The sequence below is a fragment of the Mytilus edulis genome, chromosome 3, assembly GCF_963676685.1.
Source record: "Mytilus edulis chromosome 3, xbMytEdul2.2, whole genome shotgun sequence".
Classification (NCBI taxonomy): domain Eukaryota; kingdom Metazoa; phylum Mollusca; class Bivalvia; order Mytilida; family Mytilidae; genus Mytilus; species Mytilus edulis.
The window spans coordinates 21248752-21276396 of record NC_092346.1 but is presented as its reverse complement, the minus strand read 5'-3'; the positions used below and the strand labels follow the sequence as shown (position 1 = coordinate 21276396).

General features: G+C 31.8%; 3 protein-coding genes across 5 annotated transcripts in view; 1 reads left to right on the top strand and 2 right to left on the bottom strand.

Annotated features, from left to right (window-relative positions):
* Positions 1–7838, bottom strand: part of LOC139514202 (chordin-like protein 1) — a 48769-nt gene extending 40931 nt beyond the window's left edge. For all 3 annotated transcript variants that reach the window (XM_071303015.1, XM_071303017.1, XM_071303016.1), the window contains exon 1: positions 7800–7838. In XM_071303015.1, the coding sequence (XP_071159116.1) occupies positions 7800–7823 (24 nt within the window). In that variant the 5' untranslated portion in view covers positions 7824–7838. The remainder of the gene's footprint in view (positions 1–7799) is intronic.
* A 5858-nt stretch (positions 7839–13696) lies between these two features.
* Positions 13697–15463, top strand: LOC139514190 (interleukin-1 receptor-associated kinase 4-like). The gene has a single exon (XM_071302997.1). The coding sequence runs from the start codon at positions 13796–13798 to the stop codon at positions 15395–15397; it is 1602 nt and encodes a 533-aa protein (XP_071159098.1). The 5' UTR covers positions 13697–13795; the 3' UTR covers positions 15398–15463.
* A 1878-nt stretch (positions 15464–17341) lies between these two features.
* Positions 17342–27645, bottom strand: part of LOC139514187 (alpha-1,2-mannosyltransferase ALG9-like) — a 30082-nt gene continuing 19778 nt past the window's right edge. Inside the window, exons 11-17 of the mRNA XM_071302993.1 lie at positions 26248–26318; positions 25584–25655; positions 25097–25226; positions 23359–23509; positions 22357–22486; positions 19654–19784; positions 17342–17500 (exon numbers count right to left, since the gene is read on the bottom strand). Of these exons, the coding sequence (XP_071159094.1) occupies positions 17389–17500; positions 19654–19784; positions 22357–22486; positions 23359–23509; positions 25097–25226; positions 25584–25655; positions 26248–26318 (797 nt within the window). The 3' untranslated portion in view covers positions 17342–17388. The remainder of the gene's footprint in view (positions 17501–19653; positions 19785–22356; positions 22487–23358; positions 23510–25096; positions 25227–25583; positions 25656–26247; positions 26319–27645) is intronic.

The following is a 27645-nucleotide window of genomic DNA, read 5'->3' as shown; positions in this document are numbered from 1 at the left end:
TGTTTTTATTGAAAGCTAGTTTTCCCACTGTGGTGTAGATCACTTATACATTAATTTATATATTTTTTTGATGGTTGAATTGACACCACAAGTTTTAGCGAATGTATTAAGAGTCCAAAAAAAAAACTAATTGCAAAACCTTCTATAATTATATGACTTTATCAACATCAAACACTTATCTACAATAAGTATGTTTCTAAATATATTGAATATGACTGTTATGCCGAGTGTGAATTTGAATTTCTATACGACGTGGCTTGGTATTTTGTACATACAACATTCCTGTATTTATTGTTGTTGTTTCTGTTATGGTTTCGGTTAGATAATCTGTTATGTCTTATCGTTTGTAGTCCAAATAATTAATTAAAATGCCTGTTTTATGGGTATTGTTAAAATATTGTATAATTTTCGAGATTGCATGTTAGATATACGTAAGCGCGTCCCTGTTTAAAATATCCTGTGATGTTTGTCGTTGATGGAATGTGTACGTTTGTGGTTTTATTGTGATGTCGACTACTAGTATAATAGTATAAGCTTGTGCTTTTCTCTGTGATGAATGTTTTTGCGTGTGTTTGTGCTGTATTTCTATCACGCATTGTTGTCATTTTAGCAATATTTTTTAACATTGTCATGAAGCGGGAAGTTTGATTAGCCATTAAACCAGGTTCAACCCACCATTTCTTTCTGAAAATGTCCTGTAGCAAGTCAGGAATACGGCAGTTGTTATCAAAAAGTTCGTTTCTTTGTATGTTGGCGTTTTTGTTGCACTTCAGTGTTCCTGTTGTTCCCTTATTTTCCTCTTATAGCTGATGTGTTACCACCGGGTTTTGTTTTAACCCTGATTTGTTTTCTCTAAATCGATTGATGACATATGAATTCCGGTATACTATGGTTGCCTTTTTTCTCCTAGGAGTTTGCCTTTTTCTTTATGAGATGTTCTTAAATGCTTAAGTAGTTGGTGTATCGGTGCTTAGAAAAACAGAAAGATCTTACATGTATTTTGTTTGTTTTGGAAAAACAACCTTTTTTATAACTGTAAACGAGGAACAATTCCAGAGGAAGTAATTAGATATCAATTCTAAAATTGATTAAAACCTTTGAATAATTCATGATACCATAAATAACTTTGATTTGAAAAGCGTTTATTAATTGCATTTAAACTCATGATAATAAACTTACGCCTTCTTGAGAAATTATTTTGTTAACACTATGCAAGCTTTTCGAGTAAGAACAAAATATTTTCCATAAAAATCGCATTTCTTTTAAAGAGCATCATCTGTTTTGCCTCTTTAAGGATCTTGTTCGTGATCTATGTGACATTTTGTAAGTTACAAACAAATCTCCCTTGTGAAGATGGCTGCCGACTGATTGGATTTGACATGCCGCCAATGAAAGGTTGTTACCAATTTGACAGACATGTTATTATGCAAAACAAACACGAAATAGTACAAACGGAGGTAATAGTTTATCATTTTAACACTTCTATGGCATTTTTGTTTACCTAAAGTAAGTGAAACACGGATAAACATTATTCTAAACACTTGACTAAAGTGTAGAATGTCTAATAAAGTATTAATGCATTTATGTTTGTACAAATTCTTTAGATGACATAAGTACACTCTTGAAACAGACACAATTGGTTGTCAATATGCTAGTAGTTGTTTATGACATGTTGCCAAGCAGAACTTCATAAAACTGCATTGTCATTATAATAGTTATATATTAATATAAAACATTAGAAATATTAAAACTAGAATGGGAAAAACTATTGCCAAAAGGTGAATGGATGATTGGACGCGCTAACTGTTGTGAATATTATGTTTGCAAAATCATATAATGCTATATAATATATTAACAAATATAAGTTGTGAAAGTATTGCAGAAATCGGGAATACACAGACCACATCAAGTCGTCGGGTTTCTGTCTCATTGACCCTGCCTATATTATTCACAGTCTAATGTCTTTGAAACAAGAATGTAGATATAATTAGTAGAAAAACAAGTTTTTATATGTACGTCAATGTTACAATTATCAAACAAAAACCGATGAAATCTTCTATATATAGATATAGATCAAACGTTCGGTCTTCGACAATAGACAAGCGTTTTTGCAGTCTAAATATTTGTTGACTGAATTCCTAAGATGACATCAAATACAAGATCCTTTCTTATAACATGTAAATCCAAGTTATAATATTTAATGAAGTGCTCACTTCTACCATATTGTTCAGTCTCTTTAATTTATGTTTCTCTAATTGATATAAGATGGAGTTACACTACCAAAATTTATAATAATTAATCCTTGTGAACGGTCAACCAGATAATTAACAGAGATGTAACGACTACAAGAAATTTAGGAAAGTTAATACATTTTGAAAACTAGGCTTACCCAGTAGTCAACATTTCGGTGTTGACATGAATATCAATAATGTGGTCATTCATATAAATTTCCTGTTTACAAAACTTTGAATTTTTCGAAAAACTAAGGATTTTCTTATCCCAGGCATAGATGACCTTAGCCGTATTTGGCACAACTTTTTTGAATTTTGGATCCTCAATGCTCTTCAACTTTGTACTTGTTTGGCTTTATAAATATTTTGATATGAGCGTCATTGATGAGTCTTATGTAATCAAAACGTGCGTCTGGCGTAATACATTATAATTCTGGTACCTTTGATAACTATTTACACCACTGGGTCGATGCCACTGCTGGTGGACGTTTCGTCCCCGAGGGTATCACCAACCCAGTAGTCAACATTTCGGTGTTGACATGAATATCAATAATGTGGTCATTTATATAAATTTCCTGTTTACAAAACTCTAAAGTGAATATTTTCGAAGGGTTAAATATTTCGCAATGGTTTTCTCGTTTTAATGGTTTTACACTATAGTAATAACATTAACGGTACCAATTTTTCTGCACCAGATGCGCATTTCGATTAATAATGTCTCTTCAGTGATGCTCGTGGCCAAAATATGTAAAATCCAAAGCTTATATAAAGTATGTAGAGCTATAATCCAAAAGTTCCAAAAAGTATAGCCAAATCCGTGAAAGGAATCAGAGCTTTGCATGAGGGAGAAACATTCCTTAATTTATAATAATTTTTTAACATTTTGTAACAGCAAATTTAACAACACAAAAAATCCGTATTTTCATGCCAGTACCGGAGTACTGGCTACTGGACTGGTGATACCCTCGGGGACTAACAGTCCACCAGCAGAGACATCGACCCAGTGGTAGTAATAACATTAACGGTACCAATTTTTCTGCACCAGATCCGCATTTCGACAAATAATGTCTCAGCCAGTATTTACAGGATGTGTTATTACATGAGCCACATGTGGAGCAGGATCTGCTTACCCTTCCGGAGAACCTAGGATCACCCCTAGTTATTGGTGGTTTCGTTTTGCTTGTTGTTTAGTTTTCTATGGTTGTGTCATGTGTACTATTGTTGGTCTTTTTTTTCATTTTTAGCCATCGCGTTGTCAGTTTATTTTCGATTTATGAGTTTGACTGTCCCTCTGGTATATTTCGTCCCTCTTTTAAACTTATATAACTTTAAACGATATATAATAAGCTGTACATGATGAATTTATCAGATGTCTCTTTAAGATTAATTTTGTAAGTGTCTTAGTCAATATTTAGTCCATGTTATTTAGTTTATAACATATCTCAATAAGTAAATGAGATATCTGATTTTGTTATTAGATATCTTTTTTTTTTATACATTCGAAATTTCATTAAGTTGTTAAGATATCTCAATTAGTTTAATACAACCCCTTAAATATAAGATATCTCTTTTAGTTAATACGTTTTTTTTTATACATTATAAGATATCTCTGTTAGGTTATACGATACCTAATACATTTAAAGATTTTATTTTTTTATTACGATATATCTTATAGTTGTAAATATATCTCAATGACTCAATAATATATCTTTATCAATATATCAGATATCTGAATGAGTTCACAAGATATCGTACTTAGTTTTTAAGATATCTTATTAAGTTTATGGTTTTATTTTAAAGACCAACAGACGTTTCAGTACAATTAACGTATCAAACGCTATATAAATTGGCAGCGTACTTAACGATATTTTTAGAAAAACGTTCAATCAATGATAAATGAAAATGGTTTGGTGCCAAAAATGGTTCAAAATACATTCAAATTATGTTTCGAAAAGTAGTTTTGCTGTGTGGAATTCTATCTTGAGCACTTCATAACTTTAAAACTGATATGAAGCACATACCTTTAAAATGTAAAATAAAGGTAAGTATGGCAAGTATATTCGTAAGTGAATAGCATCACAATATCAGACTTTAAGCATGTATTTTACGTTTTACGTTAGAGCCAATTATTTCTTTTAAATAGTTTCCGAATACTTAACAAGTATTACAATTTACTATTGTATTTGTTTTAAAGATATAATTTGTTCTATATATTATACGGAAGAATTAAATGTACTCACAAATTTTGTATAATTTTTTTATCATGGTTATTTGATTAACCAGCTATATACATATAAGTACCAATAAACTCTACAATCAGTCTGTCGCCGATAGAGAGAGGGACCAAAATTTCAAATTGACACCTTCCTATCGTAATTTTTAGAAATAGTTACAGTACTTAGTAACGGGTGATGACTCTTTACTTTTAATTACAATATTATGGTTGGTTTTATTATTTAGTTTGTTTGTTAACTTTGATATATAAATAATCAGAGGGACGAATTGGCTACATATAGTATGCTCACTGGCGGCACACATAACAAAAACATGGAAAGGATCAAATAACAGAAAACTTCAAATAAAGTAAAAGTAATTACGATTAAAAAATCATGAAGTGGGAGAGAGAAGCGAGACAACTCCAGATTATTATTATGCCAAATAAACTCATCATAGATATCGGGATTGAAATCTTGTATTTGCGCCAGACGTACGGGGCGCCGAATGACACTCTTGTGGTTTTGTACAAAATTCAATTCTGTCGTAACAAAATCATTTTTGTATTACAAAACTATGTGATACAGACTTGTTTTATGAGAACTTCAATTTTGTGATGACAAAATTCATTTTTGTCATGACAAAATTCATTTTTGTGATGACAAAATTCATTTTTGTAGACAAAATTTATTTTTGTCATGACAAAAGTCAATTTTGTCAAAAAGGTATGCAAATATAAACTTATTTGCATACAAATTTGACTTTTGTTACCTGATATGTAAATTAAAACACAAAAGTCAATTGTGTGAGACAAAATTCACTTTTGTGAGACAAAATTCACTTTTGTGAGACAAAATTCACTTTTGTGAGACAAAATTAAATTTTGTGAGACAAAAGTCAATTTTGTATGCAAATTTGTTTAGTTTGGATTCTGTGAACTAATTTGCATACAAAATTGACTTTTGTGAGATAAAATTGACAAAATTGAATTTTGTCTCACTAAATTGAGTTTTGTCTCACAAAATTGAGTTTTGTCTCACAAAAGTCAATTTTGCCTCACAAAAGTCAATTTTGTCTCACAAAAGTCAATTTTGTCTCACAAAAGTCAATTTTGTCTCACAAAAGTTAATTTTGTCTCACAAAAGTCAATTTTGTGACGACAAAATTCAATTTTGTGACGACAAAATTCAATTTTGTGACGACAAAATTCAATTTTGTGACGACAAAATTGACATTTGTGAGACAAAATTGACTTTTGTGAGACAAAACTCAATTTTGTGAGACAAAATTCAATTTTGTAAAACAAAATTCAATTTTGTGAGACAAAATTCAATTTTGTCAATTTTGTTTCACAAATGTCAATTTTGTCAATTTTGTTTCACAAATGTCAATTTTGTCAATTTTGTTTCACAAATGTCAATTTTGTGTCACAAAAGTCGATTTTGTATGCAAATTAGTTCACAGAATCCAAACTAAACAAATTTGCATACAACATTGACTTTTGTGAGACAAAACTCAATTTTGTGAGACAAAATTCAATTTTGTCAATTTTGTCTCACAAAAGTCAATTTTGTCTCACAAATGTCAATTTTGTCTCACAAATGTCAATTTTGTCTCATAAAAGTCAATTTTGTCTCACAAAAGTCAATTTTGTCTCACAAAAGTCGATTGTGCATGCAAATTAGTTCACAGAATCCAAACTAAACAAATTTGCATACAAAATTGACTTTTGTCGCCCAATTTTCAAATTAGGTAACAAAAGTAAAGTCTGTATTACAAAAATGAAGTTTGTCATGACAAAAGTAACTTTTGTCCACTGAAAGATAATTTTGCATGACAAATTTTAAATTTGTAGTATGCTACAAATTGCTACAAATTTTGTTAAACTGAACTCATTTTTGTTGAACAAAACTCACTTTTGTCCGTACAAAATTGAATTTCGAGTACAAAATCACAAGAGTCCCATTCGGCGCCCCATAAGACGCGCGTTTCGTCTACAATCATCAGTGACGCTCGAATTAAAAAAAATAAAAAGGCTAAATAAAGTACGAAGTTCGTGCCAATCACGTATAACAGCTAACATCTAATATTAAATATAGACACTTGTTGCAGGGTATACAATGGATAGTCAGTTTGATGCTGTCATATGTGTGCCAAACATAGTTTTTGCTCGGCCCAAACCCCTTAATGTCTCGTTATTTTTCATTCCGTCGCTTATGGATACAGCAATGTTTCGATAGCGTTTGATTTTGTCAGATTTAAAGCACTTCACGTATTTGGAATTTTCTTTTGAGTTCGGTATTTTTGTTAAACATTTTATGGAATAAAATTATATATATGCATAATGAAACATACGGGAAACTATTGTGAAGTAAAAACCTTCTGCATTTGTTTGCACCTGTCCTAAGTCAGGAGCATGTTGTTCACTGGTTGCCGTTTGCCGTTGATATGTGGTTCATTAGTGTTTCTCGTTTCATATATAGACTTGACTGTTTGAATTGTTTTACACTATATATAGTCATTTTGGGGCCTTTTATAGCTTGCTGTTCAGTGTGAACTAAGACTCCGTGTTGAAGGATGTACTTTGATATATATTGGTTTACTTTCTGCACATTATGACTTGGGTGGAGAGTTTTCTCATTGACACAAATACCCAATCTTCTTATTTGTACAAAATAGTTGTACATACTATTTAATTATCGGCACAATTAACGTCAATAGCATGCAACAAAGATACGATTGCGGACTAAGATGAGTTTGTGCTGATTACAAAAAATTTGATATCCTAAAAAAAACTGGAAAAAATACAACTTGTATTCATATTAATTTGGCAAATAAAGGGGTGAAAGAGGAAAGTTCTCATTCAAGATAAAAGCGGTTACGTTGGTATTGTGACTAATGCACAAACTCAAAGGAGATTGGCCAAAGATAATATTTTGCCCCCACCCCACCTCCTTTCACCCGAAATTTTCGGCAGAAAATATATGCAGTTATCAAAACTATTGAAACATCGTTATCTAATTATAATATTTGACTTGTTCCCTCGATTTTAATTTGCTGCTGTCACTGATTACGCATGTATCTTAGCATGTTATGTGTAGGGTCATTATCCGTACTGACTCAACCCGAATGCAAGGAGATTAAAACTTATAAAGAAATCAGACATTCGTTATATGGAAAATTGTGATGCATTGTCATTTGTGAAGTTAAAAGGAAATTAAAAAAGATTCCTAAATTAGAGTGATTTTTTTTCATATTATTGGAAACTTTTCTTCCTGTAGTTACGTCCTCTTAAGATTTTACTAATCTATATAAAGAATTATATAATATACTTAAGTTAATTAATATTCCTACCTTCTGTGGATCACAGCAATTCATATTCTTTGGGAACAAACTTAACCATATTAATGAATATCCATTATCTAAAATGTACAGAGACAGAATAAAATTCATAAAAACGATTTGAGAATTTATAACATTTCTCAGACATGAGAAATGTTTGATTATTTAAATAGAGACAAACGTTAAAGGTAGATCTTTTTAATTACTCTTTAATTTTTGTACATGGCGTCAGGTAGACAGTCGGAATCAGAGAGAGATGGAGCCGAAATATCTGGCTTTTGTTGATCATAGCAGAAACCTGTTAGACTGAAGTAAATTTTTACACTCTTTACCTTCAATCATACATAAATAAAAAAAGAAAACTCTCAATCATCATTAAACAATATCAACATATTATTGATGCTGTTCCAAATCTGGTTTGGTGAAGCGCCATTGTTACTGATATACGATATGATAGTCTAGGTAACAAAAGTAGCAATCGACAGGTCCAACAGAGCAACATAAAGTTAAAAACTAATTACTGTTTTCAAACATCTGCTTAGGTTAAAGTATCAAACAGACAATTTAACACCATAAAAAGTTCTAGAATATCAACAAGTGAATGTGTGTAAAATAGGGTACGACTAGAATGCTACTGGTACCATTTTCCTAAGCTGAATACACTGTTTAACATGTATCCTCGCAACTGATGTGTTGTGTTAAAATAACTTTATAAACTTACGAGCTTGATTTTAACGACTATATTGTCATAATTATTTCACATATAAAAATACATACAGAGAAATAAAAATGATACTGAGTCCTGTTGCATGCATATATAAAAAATAAAAATAACACTTTATCGTTTGATAAAGAGTCAATAAGCAATCGCCTTACAGATACGTCAACGTTACTCTTAGTTAGATTTACCCAAATAGGCCCCATATCGGCTCGTTACGTTTGCGCGGATTGGTCCTACATTTGCGCGGAAAAAAACACGTTTGTGCGAAATTTACCTGTTGAAAAGTTACTACATTTGCGCTGATTTATACAAAAATGAATGAAAAATAAATCCATAACTTTTTATAAAAAAAAAAAGATACTTAATAATGTTTAAATAAACTGAAATTAATTTGAACAAATTAACTTAACAAATTAAAAAAGAATCAATTGATTTACAAATTTGCCGACTATTTAGTAGAACATTAAAGTAGCAACATGTCAAAATTTCCATCAACAATGTAGACAGCTGTGTGTCCAATGAAGAACCAAAACGTACCAACAAATTGGCCAGAGTCTTTTCATAACCATCACAATGAACAGTTTTATTCAACTCATCCAGCCATCTACACTTTCGTTGAGATTACTATAAAAGTTCGGGCGACTGTCTACTTACATTAAATTTCGCGGTAACGATATCCAAGCCCTTGTAGAATCAATGCACAGACAAAGAGAAAATTCAGTTGACCGTTCAACAATTTCTGAAATTTCAAAATGGTGAAATTTTCCGCCCATGCTATGTTTCTCTGTTTCTTTTACTTCACAATATCCGATTATCTTTAAAATTTCAGGGCATATTTTCTAAAACGGTCTCGTTTATATGAATAAATAAAGACTTGTCTTATATATGTGTATCACTAAGATATGGTATGATCGCCAATTTATGTACAAAACAATAATCGAGAAACAAATTACAGGTAAAAAACAATCAGGTAAACTACAGGTAAATTCGCGCAAACGTAATAGCATTTCTTCGCGCAAATGTAATGTGTGTCATTTTAAAATCCGCCCCTTCATATCTATATATGACCTATTATGGCCCCTTTTGGTCACTTCTTACAATACTTATACATACATGGTTTTCAAATATTTTAAAAATAATATGTTGTATGCGTTCCTGGTGAAAATAAAAAAAAAAACGCTGCAGACGTGACAACTTCTAAAAGAGAGGCGAAAGATATAAAAGGGACATACAAACTCGGAAGCCCGGAAGTAGAAAATAAACTGACATGCAGCGCTATGGCTCAAAAAGTAAAAGACCAACAGACAAACAGACAAACAACAGTACTCAAAACACAACATAGAAAAATAAAGTCTGAGAACACGAACTTCACCAAAACTTGGGATTGATCTCCGGTGTTTCGGAAGAGTTAGGAGATCCTGCTCATCATGTAACACCCGTCGTGTTACTTCAATAAAATATATGTTGGTATGTTATATCAAATGATAAGGCGAGTTATGATAAATGTATATTTACATGTTAATGGTAGCAAGAATATTCTATATTCGAGTAGAGAGACAATGATTTCTAACCTTATTGCTGTTGAATGACCAAAATAAAAATGTGCACGATACCAAATGAACGATCGTTGAAAGTAACACAACTAATTTGAATAATGGGGAAAAAGTGTTAAATCTATAATCTAAAGGTGTTCAACTTCAGTACCGATTTTATTGTCACAAAATAACAAGAAATTCGTCCATCCATAAAATTGAAAATGGAAATTAGGAATGTGTCAAAGACAACAACCCGACAAGAGAGCGGACAATAGCAGAAGGCCACCAATGGGTCTTCAATACAGCGAGAAAATGCCGCACTCGGAGGCGTTCTTCATCTGGCCCCTCAACAAATGTAAGTATATTAGTTCAGTGACAACAGACGTCATACTCAACTCCGAAATATATAAATTAAAGAAACTAAAATTATAAATCACACAAGACTAACAACGGCCAAAGGCTCCTGACTTGGGACAGGCGCAAAAATGCGGCGGGGTTAAACATTTTTTGAGATCTCAACATCCCCTTATACCTCTAGCCAATGTAGAAAAAACGAACACACTCCGATGTCAGAATATGTAACAAAAAACTAAACAAAATTATAATCATGCATAAATCAACAAAGGACTACTAGCAGTAACTGACATGCCAGCTCCAGACCTTAGTTAAACTGATTGAAAGATTATGTCTTCATCCTATGAATATCAAGCACAATCCCTCCCGTTACCAGCCTTTCTTGGTGATATTCTAAGTATCTAAATATATATACATGTGAAGCAGGAATTGGGTTGTCACTCTTCATGTAATATTTTTTAAGGGAAAATTAGTACATGATGGATATTTCTAAGTAGGTGATCAACACCAAACGGCCGAATTCCGTTATGTTTTCTAATAACAAGTAATCTATAACACTCATAAGTGTTTAAGGCATTTTTAACCCGGAAGATTTGGACAACTCGACATTAAAATAGATAAATTTCACACAATAGAGTTGTAAAAATAACAATAATTTATTAACTGGTCTATCATGGTTTTCTTTTTTACATTACTTGGTGCTTAAAATGTGGATTTTTTTTTGTTACCATTAAAGTTACCCTTTTCTATGTGGATACTATCGCTGTTTTGAGATGTGATTTTGAGGCCTTTTTATGTCTTTAATCTGGTGTTGTCAGGACCCTGCTATGATCTGCTATTAAAGTTTGATAAAATAATGTTAGGTCACGTCTGCATGGTCTGTGTTTTTCTCAGAGTTGTTTTCCTGCTTTGTATCGATCTGATGAGTTAGGTTTGTTTACACTGATTTTTATATTATTTTCTTTTGCTGTGCTGTTACACCACTGTCCCAGGTCCGGAGAGGGTTGAGCGCTAACGCAAATTTTTAATCCAGCCAAAATTATGTATGTGCCTATCACAAGCCAGGAGCCTGTATTTCAGTGGTTGTTGTTGTTTCGCGTTTGTCCGTTTATCATTTCCTTGCTCAATGCTGTAGTCATCATGTTAATTGGAAGCTACCCTATTCTGTTTTATTTTTAATAGATATATATGGTCTAGATATGCGTTGTTTGTTGTTGTATGTCTTTGTTTGTAGGTCTATTTTTTTAGTCCTAATATTTAATGGCATTATATCTTGCATTTGCGTACTTTTTGTATTTTCAATATCATTTTTGTCGAGCCTTCGACTTTAGCCGAAAAAGCAAGACATATAGCGATCTTACATTCCGTCGGCGTCGTCGTCGTCGGCGGCGGCGGCGTCCACAAATATTCACTCTGTGGTTAAAGGTTTTGAAATTTTAATTACTTTCTTAAACTATCCTGGATTTGTACCAAACTTGTACAGAAGCTTGTTTATGATCATAAGATAGTATCCAGAAGTAATTTTTTTCTAAATATTAAATTCCCTTTTTTCCGTAGTTTACTTATAAATGGAATTTGTTTTTCTGTAAGGAAACATTACATTCACTCTGTGGTTAAAGTTTTTAGAAGTTTAATAACTTTCTTATATTATTCTGGATTTGTACCAAACTTGAACAGAAGCGGTTGTTTCTGAACATAAGATAGTATCCAGAAGTTCATTTTGTACAAATAATTCCATTTTTTCTGTATTTTACTTGTAAATGGACTTAGTTTATCTTCCATTTAAAATTACTTTCAGTCTGCAGTTAAAGTGTTTAAAACATTATAAGATTCATAAACTATCCTGGATTTTTACCAAACTTGGACAGAAGCTTCTTACAATCAAAAGAGAGTATCGAGAGGAATATTTTTATTGATTTTTTTCCTCATTTTTGTTGAGTGTGCGATTAACAGCAAAAGTAGGCGAGACACTGGGTTCCGCGGAACCCTTACACATTTTTTAGTTTTAATGCGTGTTATATCATTCTGAGGCTTGGTTATTACCCTTTGGTAGAGCAGGTGAGTTTGTCAATCGTGCAAGTTTGTCAATCGTACAAATTTGATCAAATACATCACTGGTCACATTATTCTCTTAGAGGCTTAGATTATCATGTATCAATATAAAAGAATTCAATTTTACTTGCATATGCTTTATGGGATATGTTTTCCTATTGTTTTTTTAAAATGTCTTTTGTGTATTGTTTGCATTCATATCATTTGTCACAAAATTATTGTATAGGACAGTACATATTTGATTTGAATTGAAATGAATCATTATGTACATGAAGTTTCAGCTGGTGAGTATGTGTGAAAAGAGAAATTCGTTCACTTCATTGAAATGACTTAAATACGCCAAAAATATTAACAGACTTTCGCGGAATTTTATTTTATTTGATTTTGATTTTGTTGATTTCTCCGATTTCTTGTGCATTCATCCTTTTTTTATTTAGTATCCGAATAAGAATATAAGCTATTTTGTCTTTTTTTAATTGCAATTTTTAAAACAATAAAATCGACAAAGCGTATGCAATTAGGGTCTTATACATGTGAATTTACGTGGGAGGTATATTGTAATATCCATTATTATATATATCTCCGAGTCTGCGCTAAGTATAAATATATCAAGAATTTTATCACGGTGTTGGTTACAAAGCGACAGAAGCAGGGCATATTAGAATATATGTTCAGTGTGTATGAGTCTCAGATATTACTTAAGATATATCTTCAACCTCAATGTCAACAATTCTTTTAAATGAATGAATACATCATTGTCATTTACCATCGACTCGTATTGTATAGTTCAGAAACATGTAATATGTGTATTATTTATTCGTCTCTGTATAGTCAATGTACACCGCAATATCATTCTATTTTCAAAATTATTTCGAAGAATTTGGTTGTGTAATGTATATATTGACTCTGATGTGTTGTTATTTCTATGCAAATTTATTTAGCTGCCATCTTCGTGATTTTAATTTTCGAAGAAAAAAATTCATCCGGCCATGCTTTGGGTTCACAAGTTCTTTTTTACTATATTTATAACATGACATTTTATGTTTTTTTCTGTAATGTACAAAATTGATCTAGAGACATAATATAATTATATTGTACACTGTATTTCTCTGGAATATCCGATAATTACTATTCGTCTACTTTACAATTTTTTTTTTTGTCGAAGTCTTTCATCTTAATTCGGAATTTGTAGCTTAGCATAACCTGAAATGGTGTCCGAATATTATTAAATCTGTCTAAATTTAGACATCATTTCATTGGACAAAGTATGCTCTGACGTACTTCTGGAAAATCCCGTTTACTTCCGTGTTGTTGACTGAAGCGAGCAAAAGCTGTTGAAACAGAAAATGCCCACAAACAGTCGTGAAAAAAAGATAGATTATGACACTTATATCAGGGATTTACCTTTCTCAACGCAAAGATATCTAAGTTCGCTCTTGGATCCAGATCAACTATGGAAAAAGTTCGTAATCCACGTCCCCAAAAAAGTGGATTCTCCAAATTTTCAAGAAAGATATTCATCAATGCAAGTAAAATTGTTTGAAGAAAGCGGCAATAAAAAAAATGGCAGTTCAACAAAATGCATTATTGAAGACTGGGGAACACAAAATTCGCGAGTTAAACACTTATTGAAGGCATTAACTGAAGCAGAACTTTATGCAGCTGCTGATTATTTGTCTGTGAAGATTTTGCGCCAAGATCCTGTACAAAGGAAAACAAGTGCTACATCATTTTCCTCTCATTCGGATAGTCTACCATACCCTCCGTCATTCTCGCCAACACAAAACATTGACAGTGTAGATGAGAAGAAATTTAATAAGGATAAGGATATATCAGAGTTAACGGGACAAAGTCTACCCCAAAGCTCTGTAGATGATGTTGTGTATCACCGAATTCAGTCATATGATGTCTATCCATCAAATGATGCAATGGCTGGATTATCGCCAAATTCAACAATCAAACATAAAAATACAGATAATTATACAAAAGAAAATAAAGACAATTTACCAGTAATCCAGCCACATACTAAAACACAAGAATTCTCTTATAAAGCATTGTGTCTTATAACAAATGATTTTGATGGTCGCAATTTAGAAGAAGGTGGGAGAGTAATTGGATCTGGTGGGTTTGGAAAAGTCTATTTAGGACTTCCTGCAAACGATTACAAGGTTGCCATAAAAGCATTGAAGTTTGACGAAGATGCTAAACCTGATGCACAATATGAAGCCATGATGACCAAACAGTTCCAGACAGAGTTGGAAACTCTTTCTGAGTATCGTCATGAGAACATAGTTCCTTTCTTGGGTTTCTCAGTTGATGGTTATCAAAAATGTCTTGTTTATCAATACATGCCTAATGGATCACTAGAAGACCGCTTATATTGCTTACACAATACAGATCCCCTTTTATGGCAGCAGCGTGTGAAGATTAGTCATGGAACAGCAGAAGGAATAGTGTATTTGAATACAAACAAGCTGGTTCATCGGGATATTAAAAGTGCAAATATACTGTTAGATGAGAACTTTTCACCTAAAGTGGGTGATTTTGCTACAGTTAGACTTGCACCATCGGGCACTGGATTTTCTTCGGCAGTTAGTACGAAGCTTGTAATAGGTACGTCAGCCTACATGGCACCTGAAGCCCCCAGGTTTGACATTTCTGCTAAGCTCGACTCATTCGCATTTGGAGTTGTATTACTGGAATTGTTAACAGGACTTCCACCTTTAGATGAACAGCGATCAGAATGTGACCTGTTAAGTTATATTTTAGAGAACTGTGATGATACTGACATTACTAAATATTTAGATATGAAAGCAGGATCCTGGGATATAGACATTGCGAATTCTATGTATGAAGTGTCAAGACAATGCTATGAAAATAAGAAAAAGGACAGGGTTTTGGTCAGTGAAATTTTACCAGTTCTTCAAAAGCTTGTAAATAAAATTTAGACTTTTTTCTACATTTATGTAAAAACATTTGAGTTGTGAACTTGTAATTAAATTAGACAAAATTTTCTTATTGTTTATTGTTTTATGTACACTTGCTGCTGAGGCTTTGACGGTCTGAGAACAAACCAGAAATATTTTATAGCAATTTTGACAACAATTTCTGAATTAAGACAGTAGGATTTTAAAGGGAACATTCTAATTTATTCTTAAAATGCAAATACCATGAATACTTGGTAAGGTCATGCAACCTAAATATTTATTTGATTAAAAACCTATTGAACACAAATAAAACATGTATGATGGTCGCACAAAAAAAATGTACATATATATACATATGGTCATGCAATGATGGTAGTCTTTTTAAAAATAACAAATAATAACAATTCGTTTATTACTTCATATAAAAAAGAAGATGTGGTATGATCGCCAATGAGACAACTACATGCATTTTAAATGTAATGATGATAATTGAACTTTTGAAAATATATATATTTATACACATGTACATTTTTGAATGTATTTACTTTCTTTGTTTGGTATGTTTTGGTTCACTTTTACAGCTTTACTTTTAAGGTGTTAAAAAAAGGTGAAACAGGCCACTCATAAATTAGTTCAGAGGATTGAAGTTATTAAGTGAGGCTTCCAGAAACAGTTCTTATTCACTTTGACAAATTGCTGAGGAAATCACATGTACATCTACAACGTATACATACAAGAATGGAATACAAATGAATATTGAATTGATAAGCATAAAGAACATTATTTTTTTCTCATGAACAAAAACATGAACAGGTATGATCTCAATCACAAGGGATATAAATTTGAAAATGTGGTATAATTTCCAATGAGACAACTCTCTATCCAAGTCACAATGTATAAGAAGTAAACAATTATTGGTGAGCTTAAATAAATTTCAAACCCTAAAAAGTTATCACTGCATCTGTACCACATAACTCTAGTCTAGTCTGTGATAGAACAGTTATCAAAGGTACCAGGATTATAATTTAATACGCCAGACGCGCGTTTCGTCTTCATAAAACTCATCAGCGACGCTCAGATCGAAATAGTTATAAAGCCAAACAAGTACAAAGTTGAAGAGCATTGAGCACCCAAAATTTCAAAAAAGTTGTGCCAAATACGGCTAAGGTAATCTATAAAAAGCTGACTCAATGATGTATATTCAGAATGGATCATGCAATATTGATTGAAGATAGTCAATGGTTCAATCACTGCCTAATCCAAAACAAAAACATAAAAATTGGTATAAGCTGATTCTATTCTCACAGCAAGTACCAAAAGTTCTGTATAATGTGAATGTGTCCAGGTTAATGTTCAGCTAGCATACTAAAAACTACAATCCACAATGGATTAAGCAAAGTTTATTCATATCATCATCCTGACATGCATGAAATATTTGCCAATGGACTTTACAACCAACAATCAATCATCAAATATTCATATCATCTAACATGTTCTCAAACCAAATATAAATTCAGTGGACATTAAAATTTTGACCCATTTATTATGTTATAGGACTTAGTTCACTGTGTACCCATGGCCAAACACTAAAAAAACTTCACTAACCTTAATTGTAGATGTAAATTAAAGGATACATATTACTGATGCAGCAACCCATGAACACCAATAACCATAAGACATATAGAGGGCTTCATAGTCTTGGACAGGTCTACACAAAATGTCATGCTTTAGAATTAGTAGTTAGGACATATATTATGTGAGACACTAACACAGCAACCATCATAGTGAAAATGTATTCTAAGTTTCAAGTTGATTAGAATTCAACTTCATCAAAAACCACCAAAAAGTTAATCTGAAGCGGTACAGACGGATGGACAAACCAACCAGAAAACATAATGCCCTTAAATGAGCCATAACAAAAATCGCAAACTGACTTTAAACAATTTATAAATATTTGAAAAGACAATGGACACAACATTTAATAAAAGATTCAAAATATGTTACATTAACATTTAGTGTCTACTTTTCTTAGTCTTTGTTGTTTTTAGTATGTTATAGTTGACATAATGGCAGTAACTACTCGATACAAATGGAATATAGAAGGCTCTAAATATTCTGTGAGATCTGAAATAGAAGGAAAACAAAATACATGTATAACTTTGTATATCATCAAATTCTCAATTTCTCATTTTAATTCTTTCTGTTGTTTATTTGGTATTTCAAATAAGAGTTACTAATTTTATTGCACCAAATGTGCATATCAATAAAAAACAAAAATGTGTCCATAGTACACAGATCCCCATCCGCACTATCATTTTCTATGATCAGTGGATTGTGAAAATGTGGTATAATCTCTAATTTGGCATTAAAATTAGAAAGATCATAATTCATATCATAGGGTACATGTGTACTAAGATTCAATTTGATTGGACTTCAACTTCATCAAAAAGTACCTTGACAAAATTTTAACCTCGAGCGGGACGGACGAATGGATGAACCGGCGCACAGACCAGAAAACATAATGCCCATAAATGGGGCATAAAAATATCTCTTCATTGATTCTTTGATTAAAACATCTGTCATATAAACTAGTGTGGACTCTTTAAAGGAAAATTACCATAAAGGAGAGTAAAAAGACTAAATATTGAAAACCTTTGTAACGGAGGGGGTCGGTGACAACACCTCCCGGGCTGTGTAGTGGCCAGTACGTCCCCCCCTATTCGACCATCGGGATACCTGATATCACATTATGGCTCAACAACAGACAATAAATCAAATGAAACTATAATTTATTCACAATGTACAATAAATTCATGAATTTAAGCAAAGTCGGATAAACAAGAGTCAGAAAACTTTCTTAAATGAAGTTCAAAAATAGAGTAATTTCAAAAGTAAAATGAAAAGGAAGTGTTCCAAGAGTTAGTCTTTAAAAGTTATGTAGATTTGCTTCGCTTTGTGTATTTAAAGTAGTAAAATTGCAATTAGAAGGGGTGACTTACTCTGGCAATCTGCACCAAAGTGGTGACTAACTCTCAACTCAGGTGGACTGATGAGTCCAGCGAGTATTTGGAAGCCTGTGGAAGGCCGACTCCCACTGAATATCAAACAAATGGAAGTTTTTAACGACCTTGACTGGCTATACAGCCCTTGCACGGTCGGGAATATCAAATGAAATTCTAATCTTGTCATTAATCAGGCTAACTTTAACAGAAAAGGTACTGAAGAAAAGTTGAATAAATGAATATTCTTAAAACATTTTAAAAACATCAAAAGTTAAATACTAAAACAGTTAAATTAACATTCTTTACTTTTATTCTACTATATCTAAATCAAATTTAACTTAAAATAAACATTTAAATACTAAATAATTAATCTGTCCAAATTAAGGGGAATTAATCAGGCACATCAAAGCATATCTATTACACCTTTACTAACTTTGAAATCCTATCAATGACAGATGAACCAATAAAATTAGTAAGATAAACTTTGACTGATGGACATGTTTGCATTTCAATCATTCAATACACAAATTAAAGTTGACCTAATGCTTATAGTATGTAAGAAATACACCAAAGATTTAATTTGACCAATAAAATATCCAAATGAGGTCAATGCAATGAAATCGGCCAGATGGAAATATTCACCTTATAATTATTTCATACATAAAAATAAAGTGCTAAATTTATTGTTTATAGTAATGGAGAAATGAACTGAACTTAAAAAAAATAACCTTGATCACTGATCCATGAAATGAAGTCAAGGTCATGTCAAATAGTAACTGAGCAATGAAGCTTTATACCAAATTAAGGTATCCAGTTTCTCACAATGAACATAATCAGAAGTTAGAAAATCATGGGATAAAGCTAAAGTCGATTCAGTTTTTTATGCAGTTCCCCAAACCATGAAAATGACAAACAAATACAAGACATATACCAGTAAGAACCTTGAGAACATGACATACAAATGTATATATATAAACAAGACTTGAAGAATCCAGAGCATTGTGACAAAAAAGGGTGATTGCTGGTAACTTGAGTTATTATATTACAAATTTTTGTTCACAGGGAAATTCCAAAGTTATAAATTGATTTATGCATCTCATTTTTTTATTTGTAATTGCTGGTAAGAAAAAAAACCTCCTTTATTATTAAATTGAACATTTTGAAATCAATTTTCTCTTTCTTGGGAGACATGAATTTAAGATTGTTGATGCTGTCTTCATATCAAAATTGACATTTTATAAAACAATAAACTTAAGAATCCAAAAACAAACTTACTTGGAAGAATCTAAAAATAAATGAGATGATATAACTTTCCAGTCTTCATTTTGACTTGAATAACTTGGCTCTAATTCTGACTGATTCGGTAAATCTAAATCTATCAGGTAATGACATTTATTAGAACTTATCTACAAAAGAAAGATGAAATGCATTCTAAAATGTAACTGTATCTAACATCATAATATACAATACTTTTTGGGGCCCTTTATAGCTTGCTGTTCTGTGTGAGCCTAGGCTCCGTGTTGAAGACGTACCTTGACATATAATGGTTTACTTTTATAATTGTGACTTGGATGGAGAGTTGTCTCATTGGCACTCATACCACATCTTCCTATATCTAATTAGTTATTTTACTGATTTATAGAATCCTATGAATTAGTCAGTCTAATACCTAAAATAAATATGCTGCATTTAAAGTAATCCCTGAATCAACTCTCAGTTTATTTCAATGCTTATTTCTCTAAACTTGGTGTTGTGTAAGTGTAACTCACATGTAAACTAAACACAATTACGTTCCCATTGATAAAACTCAATGTTTACATGTAGTTTAAATCATGTTTTGTCTACATGCAGTCGTCAATGTAGGCCTTGTATAGGTGTAGTGTTAACTAAACTAGGCATATATAACTTTAATTTTACCAAGGAATATTTAAGAAAGGAACAACTTTTGAATAAAATTGATATTTATAACAATTATTAATAAAGTTTTTTACAGAAATATTTGTCTAAACTTGATATATTTATTTGTTATAAAAAAAAACTTTAGGTAGCTTTATTAACCCTTAATCAAAACTCAAAGCATCATAATTGCCAAACACATAATTCATTTTAAAAGGTCTTCTCGAATCGACTGGACGTACACTGAAATATTTGCCACTGGTCTTTACTAAAAAAAACGATTCACTCATAAATGCATTACTAAAAAAAGTGTGAGGTAAATTGTATTGTTTGTCTAGTATCACACATATGTTAAAATACACATAGAAATTAAAAATAAAAAACAACAACCATAAACATCTCCCTATTCTAAATACTCCTTGGAGAAGAAATACCATTTGAAAGAAACAGAAAAGATAAACATGTAGTGATCCTTAACATCTGAATCCATTGTCTTTGTCTGTAATCACGCTGCTGTAGCCTACGCTTCTTAATGTGTAATCAAGTCATCTTAAGGGGGTTCGCGGGTCTAAATCATTTATATAGGATTTCTCTATATTTTTCTATAAACGAACTTTATCTTATAGTTAATAGAAAAATAAAATAAAAAAGTGGGGTCACCGTTCATTTGCGCTCACAATCTGCCTTCGAAAGAAGCATACATTTTTGTAAAGGTGCTTTTTTTCTGTTGAAGTAATAGGTGAAATAAAGGTAAATATCGAAATAAAAAAAGAAATTTATTACAGAAATCGCTCAAATTTTACAATAATTTAGTTTAAGTACAGCTTATATGGAAATTATATTAAAAAAGATAGGTCACCGATGAGTTGAAAAAGATATTTCAATTTAAAGCCAAAAAATGGCATTTTTCCACCAAAGGGAGATAATTTGGAACTTTTTCAATGATGTATACATTTTAAAAGTCATCTGGGGCTAACACGAATTGATTGTTTTGAAAGATTTTTGTACCATATGATAAAGTAACAATTACAAAAGGAAATAAATTAAATTTGTAATGAAAAACAAATGTTTGATTTTTTTCTGAAATTTTTATACCCTCGAGCCTCCTTAAGTATCTTTAACTACTGCAAATCGTCAAAATGGCTTTCATAAAGGAGCAACTACTTAACTTCAAAAAAGGGGTATATTTTTTTTCTGAGTCAGAATTTTTTTCACGTGAATGTTTTTATTCAGTTTTTTTCGATTCCAGAAATCAATTATCTTTTTTCAATATTTAACACTGTAATGATTGGGGAAATTCTGGATTTAGAATATTTTTTTTATCTTCTCTTTGACCAGAATTTTTTTTATTTTATCAAATTGGGGATCAGAATATTTTTCTTGAACCCCCCCCCCCCCCCTTTTGAAGTCAAATGGTTGTTCCCTTACTGCTAGAAAAGTTGTCCGAAAATTTTACATTTGGGTCTACGTAATGAACATATAAATGACATATAGTTTACAGTGTAAACAAATCTTATGTACAGGTAATTAAACAAGATTTATAGATGTGAACAAATTTAATGTGAAACCAGTGTACATTACATTACACTAAATGTAAACATGTTTACTGTAAATGGCGTTTGGTGTGAACACGGCCTAAGAGTTGTATCTTTATAAAATCCATTAAATACAGAACAATATCATGTAACATGTATTTTAGTATGTCGGGTTTAATGCATGACCTAACAATTAAGGCTCCAAAGAGTCTATTTTACTTTAATACCAAATTTCAAAGAGTCTTTATAACTCATTTGTCATACCACATTTCCCATTTTATGGGGGATATAACATTTCTGCTATGTTCAGTGTATACTGGTAGAAGAATGGCCATGTTGTTTATCAATTAAAACAACAAATCTTAATTTCTAGTAATGGACCTCAAGTAATGTACTAGAACTAAATAACATATTCTAATCTTACATAAAAGTGCATCCACACAATTCAGTAATTCATTCTGATGATTAATTTTATCCTAACTTCCTAATAGTATTTTTTGTCTCAGAGGGTGACTAACATTATTGTACCTGTTCTTTTCCTACTTACATATCTAGATGTTTCTTCTTTATTCATATCATTAAAATCAGGGGATACTATTTTTGTTGCATCAACACCAGAACTGTACGGTTTTGGGAGCTGACCTTTGAACTCTGATTGAATGAACTGTAAATTCCAGCTAAAATGTAAAAATATCTATATTAATTGTAACAACATTGTAATTGCAATTACACTAAAGTTAATAGGAGTGGCCTCCCTTTGCCTGCTAACTAGATACTATCACTACATGAGCCTGTAGAATTCCTCATGCATATCATTGATGTAAGCAAAGAATTAACCAGTGGAGAGGTTTCATTCATGTACAATGTAATTTCTCTGTTTTCTCTAATGAACATTCCAATCCAATTAATCACCCAACATTTGACTGCAGATGATTTAAATTGCTAAATAATTGCAGCATTATAATAAACTGTTTCATTAAATCATACATGGTAACCATGGTAAGCACTTTCAATTAAAACCTGTTGGGATATAGCCTTTGTGCTGATGTGGCCTAAAGCATTCACCAATCAATCAATTGAGTTAAAACCAGGGACCCATATATAGGGTAAAATTTGGAAATTCACTTACATTTTCATTATTCTTAATATCTACCAATGGTCAAAATGTGTAAGTACCTGTCCTGAGTCCTATGTATGTTTTTATGGAGCAGGCCTTAGAGACAATATTATGGTATCTCATTAAAGTAACCCTAAAATTTGGTAAACATCATATTTATTTTAAGTTACCAGAAAGGAAAAGTAAACAAGAATGTGTCCCTAGTATAGGGATGCCCCATCCTCACTATCATTTTCTATGTTCAGTGGACCCTGAAAATGGGGTAAAAACTCTAATTTGGCATTAAAATTAGAAAGATCATTCCATAGGGAACATGTGTACTAAGTTACCTCTACCAGAAACTTTAACCTGAAGCTGGACAGACAGATGAACGAACGGATGCACATACCAGAAAACATAATGCCCATAAATGGGGCATAAAAACTTACTTACTTGTCACCTGGCATAAAGAAATGACTAGGAAATCTGTACCATTCCTTCCCTACACATACATTAACTTGTTTTTCTGGTGACAATGTGTGTATGTTAGGGTCACTGGAAATCTTGTTTAATTCAAGATAAAGGTCAAGAGGAGCATGATAACCTGTCAAAAAAAAAAACAACATGGGATTAATGAAAAATCATTTTTTCTGCTTTATAAATTGTGCTTTGCAGACCATTTTTTTTTACATTGCTCTTATACTGTATTGTGTAAAATGTTAAATTGAGGATACAAGGATAAGGCAATAATCAGATTCATTACACCAAAAACGATACATGCAATTTATGTTTCCTTAATTTAAAAAAATAAAAATAAAAACTATTAGATATCATGTTTATATAAAACCTTGTTACTGGATAATAACAATAATCTTTTATCTGGCAGATGAATATATAGCACTGGCTGCTCTTGATACTAATCTTTGAACTATAGGATTGATTAATTGACTATCCGCATTGTAGGTTATTTTTATCTTATTCTGACAACAAATGCAATGTATTCAAATATAAGTTATGGTGTCTAGATTCTATAGTTGTTAACTCTAATGAAATTCTGTCTCTTGTAGAGAGTTGTCTCATTAGTACCGGTACCTCATCTTCCTTCTTTTACATCTGTTCAAATTAGTGAACTGTCAAGTGTTAAAGACAATATGTTGCCCTCTACATTTATTATTTCTTTTACTCATACCAATACTAGTAATGCACACACTAAATATTTTATAGTCCCTACAATGTATCAATTTCAGAAGAGATTTTCATGTTTCTTCAGATTATATCTGCCAAAAAATCTGTACTTAAATGGAATATAGAATATGTCTCCTGTGCCATAAACTTCATCCCCCCTTTTTCAATCTATGTACTGTAAACCGGGAAATTTTCGCGCCGTCTTTATTTCGCGAGTTACTTACACGATCCAAATTCGCGCCGTTTTGAATTCGCGATTTCCCAGTGGCCTAGATAAATATTTTCATAAATGATTTGGAAAGTGAACAGCTTTACATATATCTTAAATCAAATTATAAAATCAATCAGAAATATTTTGTTTTCGGTTCATTAATGTTAAAGTAGATTGAAAGTTTGGCATGTTTCAATGCTCATAAAAACACATACACAATAATAGAAAAGTAAACCTAATTAGGAATGAATTAAAATAAAGAGCTCTCAGAATTAATGCTAATTAGTCGATCTTTTGATCTGATCAATCTTTGTAGTAGATTCATAGAGGTAATACCTTTATTACTGATTGACATAACTGTAATGAGTGTTGTTTACATAACAATATCCTTAATGTTCGCTTCAGTGAAATAACTGATTTGAGTTAAAGACATGACTTTTAACATTGCTTTTCATTAAGAGATACTGTTATAATTTAAATTATATATTTGTCGTCTTTGAAATCAGTGTTATACAGTATTCCTATATATATTCTATTCATATATATGGATATAAGAAGATGTGGTATGAGTGCCAATGAGGCAACTCTCCATCCAAGTCACAATTTGTAAAAGTAAATGTAATTAAAAGAGTTTTTCCTTGATATTTTCGCGGTCGTTTTATTTTCGCGTTTCACTTCTTACCGTGAAAATAGCGAAAATAAAACTACCACGAAAATTTCCCAGTTTACAGTATCAAATGCTACAAACCATACTGTTGGACAACATATTTATCTAATATAAGTTTACCTACTTACCTTGATAAATAGCTACGATTCTTGCTAAACCTAATATGGAGTAAATAATGCCTGTACTGGCAGAGATCCAGTTTGTAGAAGTTGTATAATGTCCAGATACAGGTTGTGAAAATAGATAACACCAAATTTTCTGAAAAAGTATAATGATCAATACTGGTCTGTTAAGGTAATACACAGTAAAATAAATATAAGATAACACCGTAAATTTTACTTAAGAATTTAATTGAACTGAAACTAAAATACAAGTGTATGTGAAATTGTATATCAAATATAAGCTTAATACTAGTAAATATAATTGATTCCCTTCTACAATTCTGGTTTCAAGAATTATTTCTTTTTAAACTGCGACAACAAACTCATTAGAACTGACCACTTGCTGGAAAAACATGTTAACTGATAAGTAATTTCTGTATTAAAGACTTTTGACTTGAGGTTGGCCTTGTTATGAGCTTGTGAAATGAACAGAGTTTTAAAAGACTGTTTATACCTGTACATGATCTATAGTAACTGCTCCACACAGTGCAAATAAAGGGTAAATAGGAAACAGAAATCTTTCCTCCTGAAAGTAAATTATAAAATTTAATCATAAAACTTGTAACAATATTACTATTAACTACAAAGGGATAAAGTGTAATGCTGGTATTATGTTATATCCTCAAGTTACGTGCATGTTACATGAATGTAAATCCATAGTATCTGAGAACAGGAATCAGAGGTAAACAAAAGTCATTGAAGTATGACTTTAGAGGTGAGGGTGGTTCAGGATGTTAAGATTAGGCTTTTCAATGAAAATTCTAGATTTAAACTTATCAGTACTCAGGAAATTATGAAAAAGTTTTTTTGTTTTTTTGAGAATCAGTCATTTTAGTTCTTGAAATTCATCCCTTTGAAAGTTATGTCTGTTTATAGAGACACATTCAGGTGTTCAGTGGTTCAAATTAAATTTGAACGTGTAAACTAATATTTTTGTAATAATAAACAAAACTTATTTTTGAAAACTCAAATGCAGTGAAATTGAAACAAGTTTCCTTATTCTTTTATATTAGAAATAGTTATCAAAAGTACCAGGATTATAATTTAGTATGCCAAACGCGCGTTTCGTCTTCATAAGACTCATCAGTGACTTTTATATTAGAAAGATAGAGACATACCTTATGTGGTCTTGTAAAGAAGATAAGAATCCAAATATACAGGGGAGACAATGCTAGCCATCTAGGTATATCTGGAATAACAACAAACAATTATACAGGTGAGATAATGCTAGCCATCTAGGTATATCTGGAATAACAACAAACAATTATACAGGTGAGATAATGCTAGCCATCTAGGTATATCTGGAATAACAACAAATAATTATACAGGGGAGACAATGCTAGCAATCTAGGTATATCTAAAATAACAACAAACAATTATACAGGGGAGATAATGCTAGCCATCTAGGTATATCTGAAAGAACAAAAAACAATTATACAGGGGAGACAATGCTAGCCATCTAGGTATATCTGAAAGAACAAGTGAAACTGCGAGCTACTGTTCACTGATGATACCCCCGCCGCAAGTGGATAATATTAATAGTGTAAAAATATGGAAGTGTTCGGTAAACAGGAAGTTGTCAAGTGATGAATCTGAAAACGCATCACACGGTATAGCTGACTTATAAAAATCCTGAAACCAAATTTCAGAAATCCTTGTATTGTAGTTCCTGAGAAAAATGTGACGAAAATTTTTAACTTGGTTATCATGTGTAAAATCATACAAGTGTTCGGTAAACAGGAAGTTGTTGAGTGATGAATCTGAAAACGCATCACACGGTATACCTGACTTATATAAATCCTGAAACCAAATTTCAGAAATCCTTGTATTGTAGTTCCTGAGAAAAATGTGACGAAAATTTTCAACTTGGCTATCATGTGTAAAATCATACAAGTGTTCGGTAAACAGGAAGTTGTCAAGTGATGAATCTGAAAACGCATCACACGGTATAGCTGACTTATACAAATCCTGAAACCAAATTTCAGAAATCCTTGTATTGTAGTTCCTGAGAAAAATGTGACGAAAATTTTCAACTTGGCTATCATGTGTAAAATCAGACAAGTGTTCGGTAAACAGGAAGTTGTCAAGTGATGAATCTGAAAACTCATCACACGGTATGGCTGACATATATAAATGTTGATACCAAATTACAGAAAGGGTGGATGTGTAGTTCCTGAGAAAAATGTGACGAAAGTTTCATGGGACGGACTGACTGACAGACGGACTGATGGACGGACGGACTGATGGACAGACTGACAGACAGAGGTAAAACAGTATACCCCCCCTTTTTTAAAGCGGGGGTATAACAAAAAACAATTATACAGGGGAGACAATGCTAGCCATCTATGTATATCTGAAAGAACAAAAAACAATTATAAACAATATCTCCTTTATAGAAAAAAAATATGTTTGTCTTTGACTATACTGCGGTAAAATACAACAGAATTGAAAAACTAAATTACCACATAAAGAAATATAGTTATCAAATGAAGACATACTGGTGGTGGTACTTTGAG

What these genes read in the sequence shown, in the direction of transcription:
- LOC139514190 (XM_071302997.1), top strand. Translation starts at nt 13,796, where the DNA reads ATGCCCACAAACAGTCGTGAAAAAAAGATAGATTATGACACTTATATC.